This window comes from Pristiophorus japonicus, chromosome 1 (genome assembly GCF_044704955.1).
Source record: "Pristiophorus japonicus isolate sPriJap1 chromosome 1, sPriJap1.hap1, whole genome shotgun sequence".
Lineage (NCBI taxonomy): Eukaryota > Metazoa > Chordata > Chondrichthyes > Pristiophoridae > Pristiophorus > Pristiophorus japonicus.
Window position 1 is genome coordinate 190,390,976 of NC_091977.1, and position 22,134 is coordinate 190,413,109.

General features: G+C 45.6%; 1 protein-coding gene across 7 annotated transcripts in view; it reads left to right on the forward strand.

The window, feature by feature from the left end:
* The window catches only part of LOC139267357 (xanthine dehydrogenase/oxidase-like), a 274,065-nt gene that overhangs the window by 133,737 nt on the left and 118,194 nt on the right, over nt 1-22,134 (forward strand). For all 7 annotated transcript variants that reach the window (XM_070885566.1, XM_070885588.1, XM_070885584.1 and 4 more), the window contains 5 exons: nt 2,265-2,472; nt 5,218-5,435; nt 8,872-9,039; nt 10,488-10,565; nt 20,926-21,103. In XM_070885566.1, coding sequence (XP_070741667.1) covers nt 2,265-2,472; nt 5,218-5,435; nt 8,872-9,039; nt 10,488-10,565; nt 20,926-21,103 — 850 coding nt within the window. The remainder of the gene's footprint in view (nt 1-2,264; nt 2,473-5,217; nt 5,436-8,871; nt 9,040-10,487; nt 10,566-20,925; nt 21,104-22,134) is intronic.

Consider the following 22,134-nt stretch of genomic DNA (forward strand, 5'->3'; position numbering starts at 1 on the left):
CCAATTTTTAAGTGCTATCAAGTTGTTATTGTTGCTGCTTATTCAATCTTTAAAGCATTGTCTCATTTTCAGGGAGTTTTTAGGCAGGCTTAGTCAGCAGATGTGCTATCTATTGCAGCATGAACTTTTGTATGTGTTTTTTTAATTTTTAATAACTTTTTACTGGAGGCATGAACAATGATGTGATGTGCCATTGAATGTCTCCATTCACAAACATGAGATGAAGGCACTTTAGAAGGAAAAGAATTCGCCTTTCAGTAAGAAGATAGTTCCAGTTTGCTATTTCTAAGATACCAAAGACAAGTAAACTGCACGTTTTCATGGCTTCATTCAGAAGAGATCAAAGACCATCAACTGTTAAACATAATTGAAATGAGTGTGATGTAGATAATACTGCGCTATTTATGATTGGAATGTTCTTGGAAACAGGTTTTGCCTACATTGTCAGTTTATCATGTGTTGCACGGTTGTTGGTTGTGAGTGAGGGAGGAAGAAGGAACTTGAAAGCTTATGTTTTACGACTAACTTTGGACTGGTTGGATCTCATTTAACAAAATCTGCATGTTTTAAATGTTTAATCAGGCAGATTAAGAACAGCAACTAGGATTTATTCAGCTTATTTATTTATTTATCCACTTTGGTGGCAAAAAATATGAAGGCAGATTATTATCTGAATGGCGACAGATTAGGAAAAGGGGAGGTGCAATGAGACCTGGGTGTCATGGTACATCAGTCATTGAAAGTTTGGCATGCAGGTACAGCAGGCGGTGAAGAAGGCAAATTGTATGTTGGCCTTCATAGCCAGGGAATTTGAGTATAGGCGCAGGGAGGTCTTACTGCAGTTGTACAGGGCCTTGGTGAGGCCTCACCTGGAATATTGTGTTAGTTTTGGTCTCCTAATCTGAGGAAGGACATTCTTGCTATTGAGCGAGTGCAGCGAAGGTTCACCAGACTGATTCCTGGGATGGCAGGACTGACATATGAGGAGAGACTGAATCGACTGGGCCTGTATTCACTGGAGTTTAGAAGAATGAGAGGGGATCTCATAGAAACATAGAAAATTCTGACGGGACTGGACAGGTTAGATGCAGGAAGAATGTTCCCGATGTTGGGGAAGTCCAGAACCAGGGGTCACAGTTTAAGGATAAGGGGTAAGCCATTTAGGACCGAGTTGAGGAGAAACTTCTTCACTCAGAGAGTTGTTAACCTGTGGAATTCTCTACCGCAGACAGTTGTTGATGCCAGTTCGTTGGATATATTCAAGAGGAAGTTAGATATGGCCCTTACGGCTAAAGGAATCAAGGGGTATGGAGAGAAAGCAGGAAAGGGGTACTGAGATGAATGATCAGCCATGATCTTATTGAATGGTGGTGCAGGCTCGAAGGGCCGAATGGCCTACTCCTGCACCTATTTTCTATGTTTTTATGTTTCATTTAACGTAGTAAAACATCCCAATGCATTTCACAAGAGCATAATCAGACATAAATTGGCAAAAATGAAAAGAAGATATTAGGACTTGTGACTAAAAAATTGGTCAAAGAGGTAGGTTTTAAGGAGCGTTGAAAAGGAGGAGAGAGGGCGAGGTTTGGGGAGAGAATTCCGGAGCTTAGGATCTAGATGGCTGATGACACGGCTACGAGTGGTGGGCAAAGGAAATGGTGTTGCACACGAGGCCAACGTTGGAAGAATGCAGAGTTTTCTGAGGTTTGTAAAGCTGGAGGAGGTTACAAAGCTGGGGAGGAACGAGGTCATGGAGGGATTTGAACACAGGGATGAGAATTTTAAAACTTAGGCATTAGTGGACTAGGAGCCTCAACAAGAACAAATAAAGAAGTTGCAATTATATCACATCTTTTCAGGTCTGAGAAAAGTTCAAAAAAAGTTCACATGAAATAAATGATTTTAAAATGTGATTGTTATGTGGACTGTGCACAGTGTGATTGCACAAAGAGCAGTAAAAGTTAAATGACCAGTTAATCTGTTTGTTTTGTGGTGGTGTTGGCACAGGGAGTAATGTTGGCCAGGACATTGCAAGAAAATTCTGCTCTTCAATAGTACCATTGGGTCTTCAATCAGTAACAGGAGAGTGTATTGACACAATGTTTGCTCCAATGTTAATTACACTGTGACATTTCAATGGCATGATCCACATTTTGTTGAATTTTCATTGCCGTTTTTAAAATCTGGAGGTACTGTAGAGCATATTGGTGTATCCAAAGCCTGTGATAAAACCTGTTTCGAGTTCGTGTTATTTGTGTTCTAAGGATTTGAAGAGTTGTCCCAAGACTTGTAATTGGAGCTATTTGGACAAAGTTGCATCTTGCACTGATCCAGCAGGAGGCACCACTGACATGCTTTTCTCAAAGGATGGAATAAAATGGTACCAGCCCACGACGCTAACTAGGCTATATTTACTAATGCATGAGCACTCCAGTGAAGCCATCAAACTTGTACATGGAGACACTGCAAAAGGTACCTATATAGATGGAAAGTGTGCAGTTACAGAATGACAGTTCTGCCTTTTCTAAGAAACATTTTAATGTTTTTACTTTTAAATTGATAACTCATGGGAACAATACATTACAGATATAATATCAACAAGAGTTTTTTCACCAATTATACAAATATTTTTATTAAATGGCCCACCAAGCCCATTTCTTCACAGACCCAAATACAGTTTGCACTGTCAGAGACTTTACCCAACTTCGTTCACATCTTGGGGGAAGTGAATAGCCACATATACCACTACTGTCTCCCTGATCCTCTGAGATACTCTAGTAAAACTTCAAGATGTCAATCTGACACTATAATCACCGTGGTGTAGCTCTGCCTAGTAGATTTATCTCTGGTCTCAGCTTCCACCCTCCGTAAACTTCAGCTCATCCAAAACTTTGCCTGTATTCCTAATTTACACCGTCCCATTCACCTATCACCCCTGTACTCACCGATTGGTGCCCGGTCCAGCAACACCTTGAATTAAAATTTTCATCCTCCTGATCCTTGTTTTCAAATACCTCCATGGTTCCGATATCTCCTTCCTTATCTCTGTAATCTCCTGCAAACCTCAGAGAACTCTGCGTTCCTCCAATTCTAGCCTCTTGAGCATCCCCGATTTCCTTCGCCCTACCATTGGTGGCCATGAATTCAGCTCCATAGACACTAAACTCTGGAATTCCATCCCTACAGCTCTCTGCCTCTCTCTCCTTCTTAAAACCTCCCTCTTTGACTAAGCCTTTGGTCACCTATTCTAGTATCTCCTTGTGTGGCTCGGTGTCAGATTTTGTCTGATAACTCTCCTGTAAAGCACCATAGGATGTCTTACTATGTCAAAGGCGCTATATAACATGCAAGTTCTTATCCCCACAGGAATAATGCAGTTCCCAAAATATTTTATCCTCTGTTTATACTGATCCTATAAACATCAGTCTTTTCTTTACCAGTTCTATCTGCAGCTCTTATAAAGGAGTGAGTTTAACACAGTTATCTTCTTATGGTAGAAGTCTGTTCAACATATCCACTATTATGTTTAGGGCAAAAAAAATCTGATTTCTAATTTTGCTTGAGGCTTGTGTTTTTTTTTGGTTAATTCTCTAATATGATAACATTTTCGATTACCTTCGCTTATATCTACATTAACCATTCTAAAAGAAAGAAAGACTTGCATTTATATAGCGCCTATCACGACCACCGGATGTCTCCAAGCATTTTACAGCCAATAAAGTATTTTCGTAGTGTAGCCACTGTTGTAATGTAGTAAACGCGGCAGCCAGTTTGCGCACAGCAAACTCCCACAAACAGCAATGTGATAGTGACCAGATAAAATGTTTTTGTTATGTTGATTGAGTGATAAATATTGGCCAGGGCACTGAGGTAACTCTATTGCTCTTCTTCGAAATAGTGCCATGGGATCTTTTACGACCATCTGAGAGGGTTTAACGTCTCATCCAAAAGACAGCATCTCCGACAGTGCAGCACTCCTTCAGCACTGCACTGGAATGTCAGTCTAGATTTATGTCCGCAAGTCCCGGGAGTGGGATTCTATTCAAAGAAGATGGGCCGGGCCTTGTCAGCCTATAGACATTAAATGAACATTTAAGGAAAGGTGGGAGTCAGATTCTTAGCCTGTTATTAATTAACTTCTGGCAGTGGGTTTCTACAGTCATCATTGTAAAAGTTTGTAATTTTGCCATCAGCTATGCCAGTCTTTCCTGTCTCTGCTGTCATTGCAGCCCCCTCCCTGACACGTTGTGTGGTGAAATAGGGCTATGTGGACCCAGTTCACATTTTTCCTCCCCCGTCTGCTATTCACCAGTCCGGAATTGTTTTGATTACTTTCAGAAAATGCCTTCTACCTTGTTCTTGCTATAAAGTGGTTTTAGGAACACAAAGGAGTATGAGGAATATTGGCACAATATTGGCTCGTATAAGTTGACTCGAACACAAACTGGTTGTGTGAGACACAACAGAGAATGTTGTACTGCATTGCATTGTTAAGGACAAAAGATGCATGGTACAGCAACATTATCAGATAGCTGTTTTTCGTGCCAGCAATGCGTTTTTTTGCTGAATGTGGCAATAGTGAAATGGAGGTCCAGCATAGTCGAAGCCAAAATCAACAAACAAGTTTGGTCTGCAATTCAGTCTTGTGTAATTAGCTAGTGTATATCTATTGTAACAAGTGACTAATATGCCAAATATGTCTGTTTAATCTAAATTCAGGACCAAACATTTTTGGGACCAACATCCTGCCGTAAGTGGCAGGATGCACCCGCTGGTGACCTCCGTTCCCGACCCTGTTAAAGTATCTGGAGTCGGGGGGGAAGTATTGCTTTTAGATTATGACATATTGCTGACAGGTGTGCACTAGGGACACATCTTGGTTGGTTGGCGGGTGTGTGGGGGTGGGGGCGGGGTGGGGGAACACTTGGCTGGAAAGGCCACAAACTGCTGAAAGAAAAAATGTTATTCCATCACCATGACCATGTCCCCTCTGACATGGGCTGCCCTAAACAAGGCCCCGTGGAAACTGGTAGAAAAGGCTATTAGCTGGATTAGCCATGTCAGTGTACTCTTGCTGACTTCAGATGGGAATGTGCCAGAAGACCCACAAATTTTTTGTCCTTCTGCGTTTAAGGAACTAACCACCATCTTCATTCTGAAAGATCAACCAATTTCAAAGAATTAAGAGCAATGTGTCTTCTGATAATTTCTTCACAGGAGTCTACAAGAGAGATGGACCATATGAAGTCCTCATTGATCTGAAAGGAATCCCTGACCTCTACGTGGTCACTATGGAACCTAGTGGCTTAAAGGTGTCCTCCAACATCAGCCTGAGTTCACTCATTGGCTACTTGAAACAGTATTCAGACCAGTCACCATCCTACAGTATTATAGCTCGTCACTTGCTCAAGGTTGCTAATGGGCCTGTGAGAAATGTAAGTTTACTGCTACTTAGTTTTGTCAAAGTATTTATGCTTTTTACAAGGAACGTTCTTGGTTTATTAGTTGTCATCTGACTTTGATACTGAGACAATCGGTCAGTGGAAGGCTAATGAACTTTTGATTCTATTTTCAGAGTTCTATATTTATGGGTGGGGAAGGAGAAAGAATGATTGGGTGTTTCAAATGAACCACCAAATGTCCTGACTACGCGACCAACTTTCATGGCCTCTATGCCAGTCCATATTGCTTCTGCCCGCCCATTACATCTATGTTCCTATTTTCTCTCTTGGCCCCTCTTGTCTCCTCCCCTTCCTGTCACCCAGTCTTGCCATCTTTTATTTCTCCCCTCTCTGGTACTTTTTCCCCCTTGATCGTTACTCCAACCTATAGCTACTCTTCCACAAATTATTTTTCATTATGGAGAGTGAGAGTGGAATAGAACTGATTCAGAGAGTGTGCTCATGAGACCAGTATCAAGAAAACTCAAACTGAGAACTCATCTGTGATTCAGAAGCCGCATTCTCTCACCACATACGCTAGCCCGATACAAGACTAGGTAGAGTTCCTAAAATGCACTTTACATAGTTAATCATGTACGATAACATGAGGTTAATACGTAAGCGTGTTTCTCGTACCTGCAGTTAGTGTGTGAAAACATATGGCTAATGTGTCATCGCTTAAGCAATCGTGTGGATCATCTCTCCTTTCTGTGCATGTTTATTATTACTATCTGTTTCTCTGGACATTCTCATAAGAACATAAGAATTAGGAACAGGAGTAGGCCATCTAGCCCCTCGAGCCTGCTCCACCATTCAACAAGATCATGGCTGATCTGGCCGTGGACTCAGCTCCACATACCCGCCCGCTCCCCATAACCCTTAATTCCCTTATTGGTTAAAAATCTATCTATCTGTGATTTGAATATATTCAATGAGCTAGCCTCAACTGCTTCCTTGGGCAGAGAATTCCACAGATTCACAACCCTCTGGGAGAAGAAATTCCTTCTCAACTCGGTTTTAAATTAGCTCCCCCATATTTTGAGGCTGTGCCCCCTAGTTCTAGTCTCGCCGACCAGTGGAAACAACCTCTCTGCCTCTATCTTGTCTATTCCTTTCATTATTTTAAATGTTTCTATAAGATCACCCCTCATCCTTCTGAACTCCGAGTAAAGACCCAGTCTACTCAATCTATCAGCATAAGGTAACCCCCTCATCTCTGGAATCAGCCTAGTGAATCGTCTCTGTACCCCCTCCAAAGCTAGTATATCCTTCCTTAAGCAAGATGACCAAAACTGCACGCAGTACTCCAGGTGCGGCCTCATCAATACCCTATACAGTTGCAGTAGGACCTCCCTGCTTTTGTACTCCATCCCTCTCCACCCTTGAGTGACTGCATCTGTCTTGATAGCCTTCACTTCCTTATCTCCTTCAGATATTTATTACAGGGTCTTATTCTCCTTTCAAACTCTCCTTCTGATTTCCAGACACCCTGGCATCAGACCAACAATTAACATTCTATTCTCTCACCATCCTACACCTAACTACTGTGTTTCTGTATCCAGAGACTAATTCAATCCCTTTAACCGTTGCTACCATCATAACCTAACCATGGGCTCAATTTTCCCCAGTGATTGGCGCTGTTTTTTTTGGAGCAGGCTGCTTTTTTTGGCCTAAGTTTTTAAAAAAACCACAGTATCCCCAATCAATTTGTACCAGCGTAACTGGACCAGCACCGGCAAGGGGCTCTGGATGGGGGGGCAGGACCGGCAATGCACTCGGGGCTGGGGGGGAGAGTGGGGGGGGGAGCGGGACCGGCAAGGGGCTCGGGGCAGGCTAGGGAAGCAGACCGGCAAGCCCTTTGGCCAGGGCTAGGGGCGGGGAAACTGGACTACCACCGGCAGGGGGCTCAGGGTGGGCTCAGGGTGGCGGGGGGGTGTGCTGGACTGGCAAAGTACTCAGGGTTGGGGGTGAGTGGGATCGGCAAGGCACTCTGGGCTAGGGTCGGGCGAGAGGTGGGGGAAGCAGATCGGGAGGTCCTTCGGCCTATGATAGGGACGGGGATCGGCATCGGCATCGGGAGGCAAGTTGCTGCAATGTGTTTTAATGTGTTGCGAGCTGGATGTATGTTTCACTTTCCAGCCTCAGCCTGCATTGTGTCCCTGGTTACTGTGGCAACCCGATCTTTTTGGCGCAGATCAAGGCTCCACCCCCAAAACTAAAGGACAGGTTAGGCTGCGCCAAAATGAAGAAATCCAACAGGGAAACTTGGGCCCCAAAAGAACGGGCGTAACTCTTCAAGTACGCCAAAAAAAAAGCTTTGGGGAAAAGGTTTGTAATGCAGGCTATTCTACCTTGCTTATTAACCTATACCGTCATCTTCAGACTCTACTATTTCAATGATCTCCTGGCCAGCCTCCCATCCGCCGTACTCCATAACTTCAACTCATCCTGTCACACACCAATCCCTGTTCACCCATTCCCCTGATTCTTGCTCATTTACATTAGTTTCTGTTCCCTCTACGCCTCCAATTTAAAATTCTCATCCTTAAATTACTTCATGGCCCTATCTCTGTAACCTCCTGTAGCCCTACAATGCCACCCCCCACCCCTGTTATCTCGAGCTCGCTATTCCTCTGGCTCTGTCCTTGTATGGTCTGGAGATTCCGAAGCACGGTTGGTGAATTGTCCCCGGTTCTCAGGCGCACAGTGAATCAAAAATAATTGTCAAGTCATTTAGCATAAATATTACCATAGCCAGAATATTGAACCCTCTGGTTTTCATACAAGAAAAGCAACACCTTGAATTTATATAGCTTTACACAAATGTTATCAAACAAATTTTGATATCAATTAGTGAGCTGTGTCACAAGTGCTAGTTCTTTGTTCTCTAATGATTTCACATCTTCAGTGCACATTTCAAACTTTGCATTCTCTTGATTTTCTTAATGGTTAGACAATAATTAAGTTAAGTTTGCTTTGGTGTGTTTTCTGAAAATATAGTCCTTAATTTCTGAACTTGTGATGTTCATAATTTTATCCTTAAATTTTCTAATTTTCAATGCTAACCAGTGCCTCTTTGTAATGGAGCAATAAAAATCCCAATTCAAAAAGTGAACTGGTTAACTTTTCTCTTTGAAAATGTAACATCTAACTACCTGTTGGTACTGAATCTATTATTAAAAATTGGCAGAACTTTACTTACTAGAGGTAGCATGATAAACTTCTGTCTTCACTGCGTGGGCAATAATCCGCTTGTTGAAGAACCCACGTGATTTACGCCAGCAAACATGGGATCTAAACTTACAATTTGAGAGTCAGGCACTGAGTAACATCTGCAGTTGACGGTGAAAATGACCAGGGACTACTGCTGTTAACTGAGAATGTTGTGGACAAAAAATATGACTGCATGTTTTATGCTCCATATCAATAGGCTGGTGGATGGGCTGGAAATTTGATGATGAAGTGGAAACACCGTGATTTTGTGTCTGATGTATTCGTGGCCTTTGAAGTTGCTGATGCTAAAGTGACCATTTCAGATATCGCCAATGTGAAGACTTACACTCTAATGCAGTTTCTTGATGTTAACATGCAAGGAAAGGTATGTATTCGTGATCTAATTAAGGATTTCTGTTTCAGTTGTAACCTTAGTTACCTTACCTGCTAAATTATAAGCAAACATTTTTAAAGTTCTAAATTTAAAATCCCCTTCTGAATGTCAAAGTAGGTTTAAAATCAGTTTTTTTCAGTCATAAGTCTCACTTCTGACATGCATTGATTTTGGCAGCTAAATGTAAGAACAAAAAAGTAGATTTTCCGAGTCATCGTTGCAGTGAGGTACCTTCAAATCACAAAGGCGCATTGGAACATTGCAAGCCCACAGCCTGTGATTTTTCTTTGCACGCTTACAGCGTGCCAGGTGCCTCTCCACAAGTATGTGCAGGTTGAACCTCTCCAATCCGGGACTCTCTGGTCCAGAAACATCCGTGGTTCGGCATCCGTGGCGGAACTGCTGCTTTCCTGGGCCTGGGCTTGGAGCTCACTGTTAAGTGCTCCCGTGAAGCTCAGCATCTCACCCTGCTTCCTCATTGTGCAATTGTGGGACTTGACGGTGAAGGGCATCAAACCTGAGACAGACAGAGAAATGTCCAATCACCAACTTATCCCGCCTCTCCTCCCTCACTCAGCGATCACCAGCATTGGCCCAAGACCGAGGTACAGAGGAATCTTTTCAAAAGACGGAGCGTGCTGGGGAAAGAGAAAAGGATAAAGCACCAAATAGTGGGTACAGTGATTGACGAGGGGCTGACCACCATCCATCACCTGAAGAAGCCATGCTTGAGTAAGAGGCCAAATACATGCTCAAAGGGAAGAAGAAGAGGAAGCTACAGAAACATATCCAGCACAGCTAGAGGGAGAGATTTGTAATGGGCGCTAAACCTGCTCCGTCGAGGATCTGGCCGTCTGACAAGATGGAGGTGGAGGGAGGCGAAGGCAAGAAAAGGAAAGGCAGAAAGATGGCGAACATGGAAATGCAAGAGTAAGAAATCATGGAGCAGTCAGTATGAAGAGAACAGGGTAAAGTATACACGCAACGATGTTAGACGGTAACTGCTGCAGCCCAGGTGCTGAGTTTGGGGACGGTGAGCTAAAAGGGTCCTTGAGAACTTAGTGTCATGGTCCGATTGCCTGGCTCCCCAGAGATTTCCTCATCTCCATGAATTTGTTAAATTACCATTTGAGCGATTTATGTGCACAAACTAAGCTACCGTAACTGGAAAAAAAGAGACGATTATTGATAATGGCAAAAAAAACCTGACCTCCCGTGGTTCGGAAAATTCTCTGTTCCAGGTCCGAAAATGTATCGAAGGAAGTATGGATCAAGAAAAGTTGCCATGTTTCTCTTTGTTTACTTCTTAATTTAAAGTATTTAATTTATTTTTCATTTATTAACATATCCGTTAGTAGTTATAAGTACAATGGAAGGTATAGGCCAAAGACTGTCAGTAAAGGATCAAATTTGTAACCTGTTTTGTTAATTCTATTAAGATCCTTTTGTATGTGGAAATTCCAAAGCTGGCAGAGGATGAAAAGATGAACAGCTATAAGATTATGCCCCGAATGCAGGTAAATAAAATTTTAATTTTTGTTAACTGGCATCTTCCTGATGAATAAATTAAATAACATTGGGCAAGAACCAACTTGTGCAAGATGTAGTTGAGTGAAATAAAACAAGACAATTCATAGCTATCTCCACGATTAGGCAGAGAACAGTGGATGTCCTGGAGTGACATTCATCATAGGCAGTCCCTCAGAATCGAGGAAGACTTGCTTCCACTCTAAAAATGAGTCCTCAGGTGGCTGAACAGTCCAATTACGAGAACCACAGTCCCTGTCACAGGTGGGACAGATAGTTGTTGAGGGAAGGGGTGGGTGGGACAGGTTTGCCGCATGCTCTTTCCGCTGCCTGCGCTTGGTTTCTGCATGCTCTCGGCGATGAGACTCGAGGTGCTCAGCGCCCTCCCGGATGTACTTCCTTCACTTAGGGCGGTCTTCTGACAGCTGCAGGAAAAAGCAGGGAACAGCGCCAGCCCTTATATATGGCCTTCTTCGACCTTACAAAGGCCTTTGACACTGTCAACCGTGAGGGTCAAGGGAGCGTCCTCCTCCGTTTCAGATGCCCCCAAAAGTTCGTCACCATCCTCCGCCTGCTCCACGACGACGTGCAGGCCGTGATCCTTACCAACGGATCCATTACAGACCCAATCATCGACTGGACCGGAGTCAAACAGGGCTGCGTCATTGCCCCAACCCTCTTCTCAATCTTCTTTGCTGCCATACTCCATCTCACAGTCAACAAGCTCCCCGCTGGAGTGGAACTAAACTACAGAACCAGTGGGAACCTGTTCAACCTGCGCCATCTCCACGTCAGGTCCAAGACCACTCCAACCTCTGTCGTCGAGCTACAGTACGCGGACGACGCCTGCATCTGCGCGCATACAGAGGCTGAACTCCCAAGTCATAGTGATATTAAGGGAATAATGTTGGCAGGGGTGGTGGAGGGGTGCTGCTGCTGCTTGCATTATATTAAAAACAGTGGGAACAAATCTCAAGCATTTTGTAACTGTTGACAAACAAATGGATTGGTATGGGTTGCTAGCTGGCTTTAAGACAGAAAGCAGAGAGTAGGAGTAAAAGGTAGCTATTCGCAGTGGCAGAAGGTGGGTAATGGTGTTCCACAGGATCAGTGCTGGGACCACTTCTGCTCTCAATTTATATTAACGATTTAGACTTTGGAATCAAAAACACAATTTCTAAATTTGCAGATGACACCAAATTGGGGGGGAGGGGGCGGGCAGGGAGAGCGGGGGTGGTTGTCAATGTTGAAGAGAACTGCAACAAATTACAGGAGGACATTAATAAACTTGCAGAATGGACATATAATTAGCAAATGAAGTTCAACGCAGATAAATGTGAGGTATTACTGTTATGTCTCAAATAAAGCAATGTGACTGAGTACTGTAGACATGAGTAAGTGTGACCTTAGTCTCTTTATTCTGATTCCAGAGTGCAGGCACAGCATGGGAGGCCTGCTTATATGCAGTGCTCCCAAGGGACGCTGGGATCCCTTGGGACTCCAACAGGTAGGCCCTCTAGTGGTGGTGTGATACAGGTTGCCAAGGGTTACATACATAACATCACTCCCTCGTAAAGTCAATAGTACACTTATTTACAGGATGGGATGATCTGGGGCTTTTCGCTCCCTTGTCGATCGTCTCGGTACAAATACAAATACAGGTGCAGGTGAGTTGGTTGGGCCTTCACTGGGCTGCTGTGCAGCTGGCCTTGCTGGGCTGCTGGGGATGATGAGTTCAGCTTCGTGGTCAACTGTGATGTTGGTTGCCACTTGTGTGTGTATCGGAGGGTCGAAGTTGGTGGTGTCCTCTTCAGGTTGCTCGTGGCTGTCTGTAAATCGCAGTTTGGTTTGGTCCAAATGCTTTCTGCAAGTTAGTCCATTTGCAAGTTTGACCTCAAACACCCTATTCCCTTCTTTTGCTACGACAGTGCCAGCAAGCCATTTGGGACCATGTCCATAGTTGAGTACAAATACAGGGTCATTGACTTCACTATTGCATGACAAATTTGCGCGATCATGGTACATGCTTTGTTGATGCCGCTTGCCCTCGACATGATCATGGAGATCAGGGTGGACTAGAGAGAGCCTTGTTTTGAGTGCCCTTGTCATGAGCAGTCCGGCAGGGGGATCCCCGTTGAGCGAGTGGGGTCTTGTGCGGTAGCTGAACAGGACTCTGGACAGGCGGATCTGCAGGGAGCCTTCTGACACACGTTTCAAGCTTTGCTTGATGGTTTGGACTGCCCGTTCTGCCTGGCCGTTAGATGTGGGCTTGAATGGGGTAGATATGACATGCTTGATCCCATTGCGGGTCATGAAGTCCTTGAATTCAGCGCTGGTGAAGCACGGCCCATTGTCACTGACAAGGACATCAGGCAGGCCGTGCGTGGCAAACATGGCTCGTAGGCTCTCGATGGTGACAGTGGACATGCTTACAGACATTATTACACACTCAATCCATTTTGAATAAGCATCCACTACAACCAAAAACATTTTGCCTAGAAATGGGCCACCGAAGTCAACATGGATCCTAGACCACGGTTTGGAGGGCCATGACCACAAACTTAGCGATGCCTCCCTGGGTGCATTGCTCAGTTGAGAGCAAGTGTTGCATTGGCGCACGCAAGACTCCAAATCTGAGTCGATGCCGGGTCACCACACATGGAATCTGGCGATAGCTTTCATCATTACTGTGCCTGGGTGGGTACTGTGTAGGTCATGTATGAACTTTTCCCTGCCTTTTTTAGGCAAAACCATGCGATTACCCCACAAAAGACAGTCTGCCTGTATGGACATTTTGTCTTTGCGTCGCTGGAACGGCTTGATCTCTTCATGCATCTCCGCTGGGATGCTGGACCAGCTCCCATGGAGGACAGTGTTTTTACAAGGGACAGTAAAGGATTCTAGCTGATCCAGGTCCTGATCTGGCAGGCCGTAACGGGTGACTTTTCGTTTTCAAATGCATCCATCACCAAGAGCAGGCTGTGTCATTTCCACCCTGGTGGTGGACAATGGTAGCCGACTGAGAGCATCAGCGCAGTTCTCTGTGCCTGGCCTGTGGCGAATTACATAGTTGTATGCAGACAGCGTGAGTGCCCATCTTTGGATGCGAGCAGAAGCATTGGTATTAATCCCTTTGCTCTCTGAGAATAGCGATATGAGCGGCTTATGGTCAGTTTCTAACTCGAACTTAAGCCCAAACAGATACTAGTGCATTTTTTTCACCCCGTAAACGCATGTCAGAGTTTCTTTTTCAATCATGCTATAGGCCCTTTCGGCCTTGGACAAACTCCTGGATGCATAAGCGACCGGTTGCAATGTTTCCGATTCGTTTGCTTGTTGTTACACACACCTGACCCTGTGTGAAGATACATCGCAAGCTAGCACTAAACGTTTACATGGGTTATACAGAACAAGCAGTTTGTTGGAACATAACACATTTCTGGCTTTCTCAAAAGCAGCCTCTTGTGATTTCCGCCATACCCAGTCATCTCCCTTGCATAGCAGCACATGTAGAGGTTCTAGCAAGGTGCTTAACCTGGGTAGGAAATTACCAAAATAATCGAGGAGTCCCAGGAACGACCGCAGCTCCGTCACGTTCGGTGGTCTCGGCGCGTTCCTGATGGCCTCCGTCTTGGCGTCGGTGGGTCTGATGCCATCTGCTGCGATTCTTCTTCCTAAGAACTCGACCTCTGGCACCAGGAAAACATACTTCGAGTGTTTCAACCTGAGTCCCACATGATCTAACCGACTTAGAACCACTTCCAGGTTCTGCAAGTGTTTGATGGTGTCCCGACCTGTGATCAATATGTCGTCCTGGCAAACCACGGTGCGCGGAACCGACTTTAGCAAACTCTCCATAGGGTTGAAAAATAGCCGTGGCCGATCGAATCCCAAACGGGCATCTATTGTAGATGAACAGACCTTTGTGCGTGTTGGTGCAGGTGAGACCTTTCGAAGATTCCACCAGCTTCTGCGTCATGTAGGCCGAGGTCAGGTCCAACTTGGTGAACACCTTCCCTCCTACCAGCATCGCAAATAGATCGTCTGCCTTGTGTAACGGGTACTGGTCCTGCAGCGAAAAACGGTTAATCGTTACTTTATAGTCCCCACAAATTCTGACCGTGCCATCGCCCTTGAGAACCGGAACAATTGGACTGGCCCACTCATTGAACTTAACCGGTGCGATGATGCCCCCTCGTTGCAGCCTGTCCAGCTCAATCTCCACTTTCTCTCACATCATGTATGGCACCGCACGTTCCTTGCGGTGGATGGGTCGCGTACTGGGAACCAAATGGATCTGCACTTCTGCCCCGAGAAGCTTCCAATGCCTGGCTCGAACAACGATGGAAATTTGCTCAGAACCTGGGCACATGAGGCATTGTCGACGGACGAAAGCGCTCGGATGTCGTCCCAGTTCCAGTGGATTTTTCCTCACCAGCTTCTGCCGAACAGTGTGGGGCCATCTCCTGGTACAATCCATAGTGGTAGTTCGTGCACCGCTCCATCATAGGACACTTTTACTGCTGCACTGCCAATTACAGGGATCAGCTCTTTGGTGTAAGTTCTCAGCTTGGTATGAATAGGGCTCAGCTTGGTCCTTTGTGCTTTGTTGCACCACAGCCTCTCGAAGGCTTTTTTGCTCATGATGGACTGACTCGCACCCGTGTCCAGTTCCATGGATACTGGAATTCCGTTCAGTTCAACTTTTAACATGATCGGTGGACATTTCGTGGTGAAGGTGTGTACCCCGTACACTTCTGCCTCCTCGGTTCAAGTCTCTAGTTCAGTTTGATCTGCCATGGATCGGTCTTCCTCTGCAACGTGGTGGTTTGCAGGGTTTGCAGCTCGTCTGCACATTCGCTGGAGGTGTCCCATTGTTCCACAGCCTTTGCATGCATAGTTTTGAAGCGGCATTGATGGGCTCAATGATCACCTCCGCATCGCCGCAAGGTGTTAATTGCCTTGCATTCACGCTTGATGGCGGACTCTGAGTCATCTGAGGTCGTGCAGCTGCAGGCGTGTACATTCTGCCATGTGCATTCCTGCCTGAAAACGACGTTACTTTGTGTACTTGCCGATGCATCGTTATGCTGCAAAATTTGTTTGCTGTTATCGCTGGTGGACATAAATGCCTGGGCTATCGTTATGGCTTTGCTCAGGTTCGGTGTTTCAACAGTCAATAGTTTGCAAAGGATAACCTCATGGCCAATGCCAAGCACAAAAAAGTCTCTTAGCATTTGCTCCAGGAATCTACCGAATTCCCAATGTCCTGCAAGGCGCCTGAGTTCGGCGACATAGCTCGCCACATCCTGGCCTTCAGACCGTTGACATGTATAAAATCTATAACCTTGCCATCAGAATATTCTCCTTCGAATTTAGGTGCTCCCGGACCAGCATACTCAGTTCTTCATACGATTTGGTGTTGGTTTCACCGGAGCAAGAAGATTTTCACGAGGCCGTAGGTTGTTGCCCCACAGACAGTGAGGAGGTTGTCCTTCATTTCGCAGCGTTCTCATTCCCTTCCAGCTCGTTGGCCACGAAGTATTGGTCGAGTCGCTGCACGAAGGCTTCCCAGTCGTCACCTTCTGATAATTTCTCCAGGGTACCAGTAGTTCTCTGCATTTTCGCGTGATGGTTCGTTATCTATTACTCGTCGCCAGTTGTTATGTCTCAAATAAAGCAATGTGACTGAGTACTGTAGACTTGAGTAAGTGCGACCTTAGTCTCTTTATTCTGACTCCAAAGTGCTGGCACAGCATGGGAGGCCTGCTTATGTACAGTGCTCCCAAGGGATGCTGGGATCCCTTGGGACTCCAACAGATGTGCCCTCTGGTGGCGGTAGAATGCTGGTTACAAGGTGTTGCATACATAATAATTACATTTTGGTAGGAAGAATAGGGAAGTCACTTATTACTTGGAGGGTGAGAGTCTAGGTGGGGTAAAGGAACAAAGGGAGCTCGGTACAAATATACAAATCACAAAGTTGTGACACAGGTTAGCAAGGCCATAAAAAAAGCAAACCAATCACTAGGGTTTATTTGTAGAGGTATAGAATTGAAAAGTAGGGGAGTTATGCTAAACCAGTATCGAACCTTGGTTAGACCACATTTAGCGTACTGCGTACAGTTCTGGTCACCATATTATAAAATGGATATAGAGGCACTGCAGAGGATGCAGAGAAGATTTACAAGAATGATACGAGCAATACGAGGGTATACATATCAGGAAAGGATGAACAGGCAGGGTCTTTTTTCTCTTGAAAAAAGAAGGCTGAGGGATGATCTAATAGAGGTCTTTAAAATTATGAAAGGTTTTGATAAAGTGGCTACAGAGAGAATGTTTCCACTTGTGAGGAAGAGCAAAACTAAATGCCATCAATACAAGATAGTCACCAAGAAATCCAATAGGGAATTCAGAAGAAACTTCTTTACCCAAAGAATGGGAGAATCTGAAACTCGCTACCACAGGGAGTGGTTGAAGTGAATAGTATAGATGCATTTAAGGGGAGGCTCGACAAGCAAATGAGGGAGAAGGGGCTAGAGAGTTATGCTGATAGATTTAAATGAGGAAAGACGGGAGGAGGCTTATGTGGAGCATAAACGCCGGCATGGACTAGTTGGGCCGAATGGTCTGTTTCTGTGCCGTATATCCTATGTCATCCTTTGTAAATAACATCTGGCTACTCTGGGGCTGCCGGAATATCATTTGGGATATTAAAATTCAGTAATTTGTTCATATGTGCAGTCCAATGATTTCATGCACAAGTGGGGAAACTCAGGAGAGTTAGAATCATAACAAGAATACAAGCCAGCAACAACAGAACTATATTTTATGCCTCGCTCTCCTCTGCCATCATCACTGAACCCAATGGATTTTGTATTATATACCCAAAAGACGATATCCTGTCAGTGCAGCACTCTTTCAGTACTGCATTGCAATTTCAGACGAGATTATGTGCTTAAGCCCTTGATGGATGTTGAACACACAAACTTCTGAATGTTATGTACATTATGATGTAGTACAGCAGTATTTATTATTTTCTACCTACTTGAGATAGTTAAACTTAACTGTAAAAACCTACAGTCTGTCACTGTCGTCTACTTTTTCTTTTATTGTTTAATAAATCTGGTTGGTAGTTGTAGTCTATGTCATAATCTTGGGCAGTGTTATTCTGCTGCAAATTTACCTAGATTTCTAAACCAGTCAAAGCACTCTCTCACTTGTGGGGAGTGATACAGGGTAGGTCTGAGACCAAAATAAAATCTAGAGAAAGAAAGCTTTTTTTTTTAACATCCCAAAACTTAACCATTATAAGTCCTCCTGAAAACATGGGGAATTTTAACCCAAAAAAACAGGTGGATGGGGCAGTGTGGGACGTTAAAAGTGTTGAAAGTGTGAATCCCAACCAGAACCCCCGACCAGAAGTTTGCTGATGATACAAAGATGGGTGGGAAAGTAAATTGTGAGGAGGACACACGAAATCTGTGAAGGGATATGGACTAACTAAGTGAGTGGGCAAAAATTTGGCAGATGGAGTATAATGTGGGAAACTGTGAGGTTATCCACTTTGGCAGAAATAATAGAAAAGCAAATTATAATTTAAATGGATAAAAATTGCAAAGTGCAGCGGTACAGAGGGACCTGGGGGTCCTTGTGCATAAAACACAAAACGTGAGTATGCAGAGACAGCAAGTAATCAGGAAGGCAAATGGAATATTGGCCTTTATTGCAAGGGGGATAGAGTATAAAAGCAGTGAAGCCCTGCTACAATTGTACAGGATATTGGTGAGGCCACACCCTGAGTACTGCGTACAGTTTTGGTCTCCGTAGTTAAGGAAGGATATATTTGCATTGGAGGCTGTTCAGAGAAGGTTCACTAGGTTGATTCCGGAGATGAGGGGGTTGACCGATGAGGTTTGGTCGAGTCGGTTGGGCCTATACACACTGGAGTTCAGAAAAATGAGAGGTGATCTTATTGAAACGTATAAGATTATGGGCCCAAGTTTTGGCTGCCCCGCAGAATGGCCCACCTCCGAGAGGCCCGCCTATTTTGTACAATTAAAAGCGCGCCTAAAACTTACCTCGCAACTCTCGGTGTTCAACAGGCCTGTTTAGCAGTCGGTGCAGCTCAGCACAAGCAGGTGGGGGCGGAGCTAGAGCCCTGCGCCGAAAAAGGTGCCAGCAGCTGCACGCGTGCGCAGTAGGTCCTGGCCCTTCCAGCGTATCCTGTCTCCGGGCGACCCTATCCCTGGCCGAAAGGATGTCGCGATGTTCGCCGCCCCTATCCCGGGCCGAGTGGCCTGCCTGCCTCATCATCCCTCGCCTTGTCGCCACTGCCCTTACCTCCCCGGTGGGGGGGCCCTGCCCAAGCTCCTCCCCGGTGGGGGGGCCCCGCCCGAGCTCCTCCCCGGTGGGGGGGCCCCGCCCGAGCTCCTCCCCGGTGGGGGGGGCGCGCCCGACCAGCAGCTCCCCGGTGGGAGGGGTCCCACCCGAACACCTCCTTGGCAGCGGGGCCCGCCCAACCAGCTCTTCGGCAGGCTGTTGGACGTTTCTCGGTGCTCCAGTAGGTGCTGCAGTAGGTGAGTAGAAACTTTTTATTTTTAATTTTTTAATTTTTGATTTTTTGGTTGATTTATTGATTTATTTATCATTTATTATTGATGATGGCTCTCTATTGCTAATAATGACATGTTTAATGCTTTGGAATATCCTCTAACTTCCCTCCCCCTCCCCCCCGCGCCCCCCCCACCCCTGGCTACCTGCGCCTAATTCTAAAGTGTACGCAAGGTTTTTCTGAGCATACAAAAGTCGACACTTACTCCATTCTATGTTAGTTTGGAGTAACGTTTCGCTGCCTAAACTTGCAAAACAGATGTAAGTGGCTGGTAACTCCCCCTTTTAGAAAAAAAAAATTTACTAAAATGAAACTAAGCTAACTCACTAGAACTGGAGCAAACTAAATGCCGAGAATTGCGATTTCTAAAATATTCCAAACTAAAGTAGTTGCTCCAAAAAAAAGGAGCAACTCCAGCTGAAACTTGGGCCCATTGAAAGGGCTCGACAAGGTGGATGCAGAGGATATTTCCGCTCATAGGGGAAACGAAAACTAGGGGACATAGTCTTAGAATAAGGGGCCGCCCATTTAAAACTGATGAGGAGGAATAATTTCTTTGAGGGTTGTAAATCTATGGAATTCTCTGCCCCAGATCGCTGTGTAGGCTGGGGTTATTGAATATATTTAAGGCGGAGATAGACAGATTTTTGAGTGATAAGGGAGTAAAGGGTTATGGGGAGCGGGCAGGGAAGTGGAACTGAGTACATGATCAGATCAGCCATGATCATATTGAATGGCGGAGCAGGCTCGAGGGGCCAAATGGCCTACTCCTGCTCCTATTTCTTAGTTAACCTGCCTCCAACACGCTCACTTCCGGTTTTAACAGAGGTGGGATGTGGGGGCAGGCAGCCGACCCGCTCCCAGGAGTTGTCCATTTAAATATTACAATGAGGCTGCCGTGTCTCAGATTTTACCTCCATTTTATACTTATCTGCAGCTGGTCTGGTTTTACAGGCCTCGTGAAACCCGCCAGCTAATGTAAGGTGAAGACTGCTGGTTGCAGGAGGTAAGTGCCTTAACACCTATCTCCTGGATCCAGCATCCCTGCTTCACCCACCCACCATAATTGGAGACGCGCCCCCCCCCCCCCACCCCCGCCGCTGCCGAAAGAGGCATCTGACCCCTTCTACTTCTCCGATTGGTCCCAATCCCCGATCTGCTTCTCTGGGCTGCTCCCTCCCCCGCTGCTCTGGACCCCAATCTGCCGCTCCGGCCCCTGATCACACCCCCAATCCACTCCCACCCCACCCTGGTCCTCCAGGCCTCCAATCGGTCCTGACCCCGACCACCTCTCTTTTCCTCCCCCCCCCCCCCCCGGCCCCAATGCGATCCCTCCCTCTGTGGCCTTGTGCCCCAGGCCTACCCACCCACAACCAGCCAGCATCTCAATCTGGATGCTTCCAAGCACCTCCACCTCCCACCGTCCCTGTTCCCAACCCAGCAAACTATTAATATTCAGTCCATTGCTGATGTTCATTAATGAAATGGGTTTGTATCTGGTTCAGAGATCTGAGAAAAGAGGGTCTTCTCTCAGCGTTTGCTTTGAAAAGTGAATTAACTTCTGGCAGCACTAGTTCCACGCATTATCTGCGCCATTCCTTTTGTCGAAAGGAGATTGCATCTTTTCTCACTGTATATTCATTCCACAGGTGCTTCATCAATAAAATTTAAAACCATTTATTTTATAAATGACTTGTTGCCTCCCTGATACTGCACTGTCCATTTCTCTATTGTAGAATGCTCACACTTATGTGAGTGCTGGCTTTCGTGCTCAGATCAGAGTTTGGGGTAAGAAGCAGTTGGTAGAATACATCTCGATGGTATACACTGGAATCAGTAAAACCTTCATTCACGCTGTTGCCACGGAAAAATACCTTCAAGGCAAAGATATCACTTCCAACGTGACCTTGCAAGGTAAATGCATGATTCAGTGTTGACGTACGCAGGAATTGAGAATCAAAGGATGAACATTATATAGGTGTAAGCCTGGTCCATTTTATACATCACAAAACCACTGTGAAATTCAGGGGGTTTCTTTTTTAATTTGTGCATGTGATCAGATTTTGATGACTTCTTAATAACCATTAAAAAATATATAATTTCTGCCTTTTATAATGAAACTGGAAGTTAAAATGGGGTCGGACTTTGCTTTGGAAGCTGTAGTCCAGGAGGAGGATGACGCACTGTTGTTGCACTTTGGGATTCTGGGAGGAGGGGGTGGGGGGGGGGGGCGGGGTGCTGGGGGGAAGGGGAAGAGGAGGAGGAGGATGAAGGGGGAGGGGGGAGAAAGAGGAACGGTATGGCGGGTAAGGGGAGAAGAAGAGATAGGCAGAAGAGGTGGGGGGGTGGGGAGAAGAGGAGGGGAGCAGGTGGGGAGGGAGAAGAGGAGGTGGGTGGTGGGGGGGAAAGATGAGATGGGAGCGGGGAGAAAGAAGAGGTGGGCAGAAGGCATGGGGGGGTGGGGAAGAGAAGAGGTGGGGGGGGGGGGGAGAAGAGATGGGGGGGAGAAACATAGAAAATAGGTGCAGGAGTAGGCCATTCAGACCTTCAAGCCTGCACCACCATTCAATAAGATCATGACTGATCAATTCCCTCAGTACCCCTTTCCTGCTTTCTCTCCATACCCCTTGATCCCTTTAGATATAAGGGCCATATCTAACCCTCTTGAATATATCTAACGAACTGGCATCAACAACTCTGCGGTAGAGAATTCCACAGGTTCACAACTCTCTGAGTGAAGAAGTTTCTCCTCATCTCGATCTTAAATGGCCTACCCCTTATCCGAAGACTGTGTACCCTGGTTCTGGACTGCCCTAACATCGGGAACATTCTTCCTGCATCTAATCTGTCCAGTCCTGTCAGACTTTTATATGTTTCTATATGATCCCCTCTCATTCTTCTAAACTCCAGTGAATAAAGGCCCAGTTGATCCAGTCTCTCCTCAT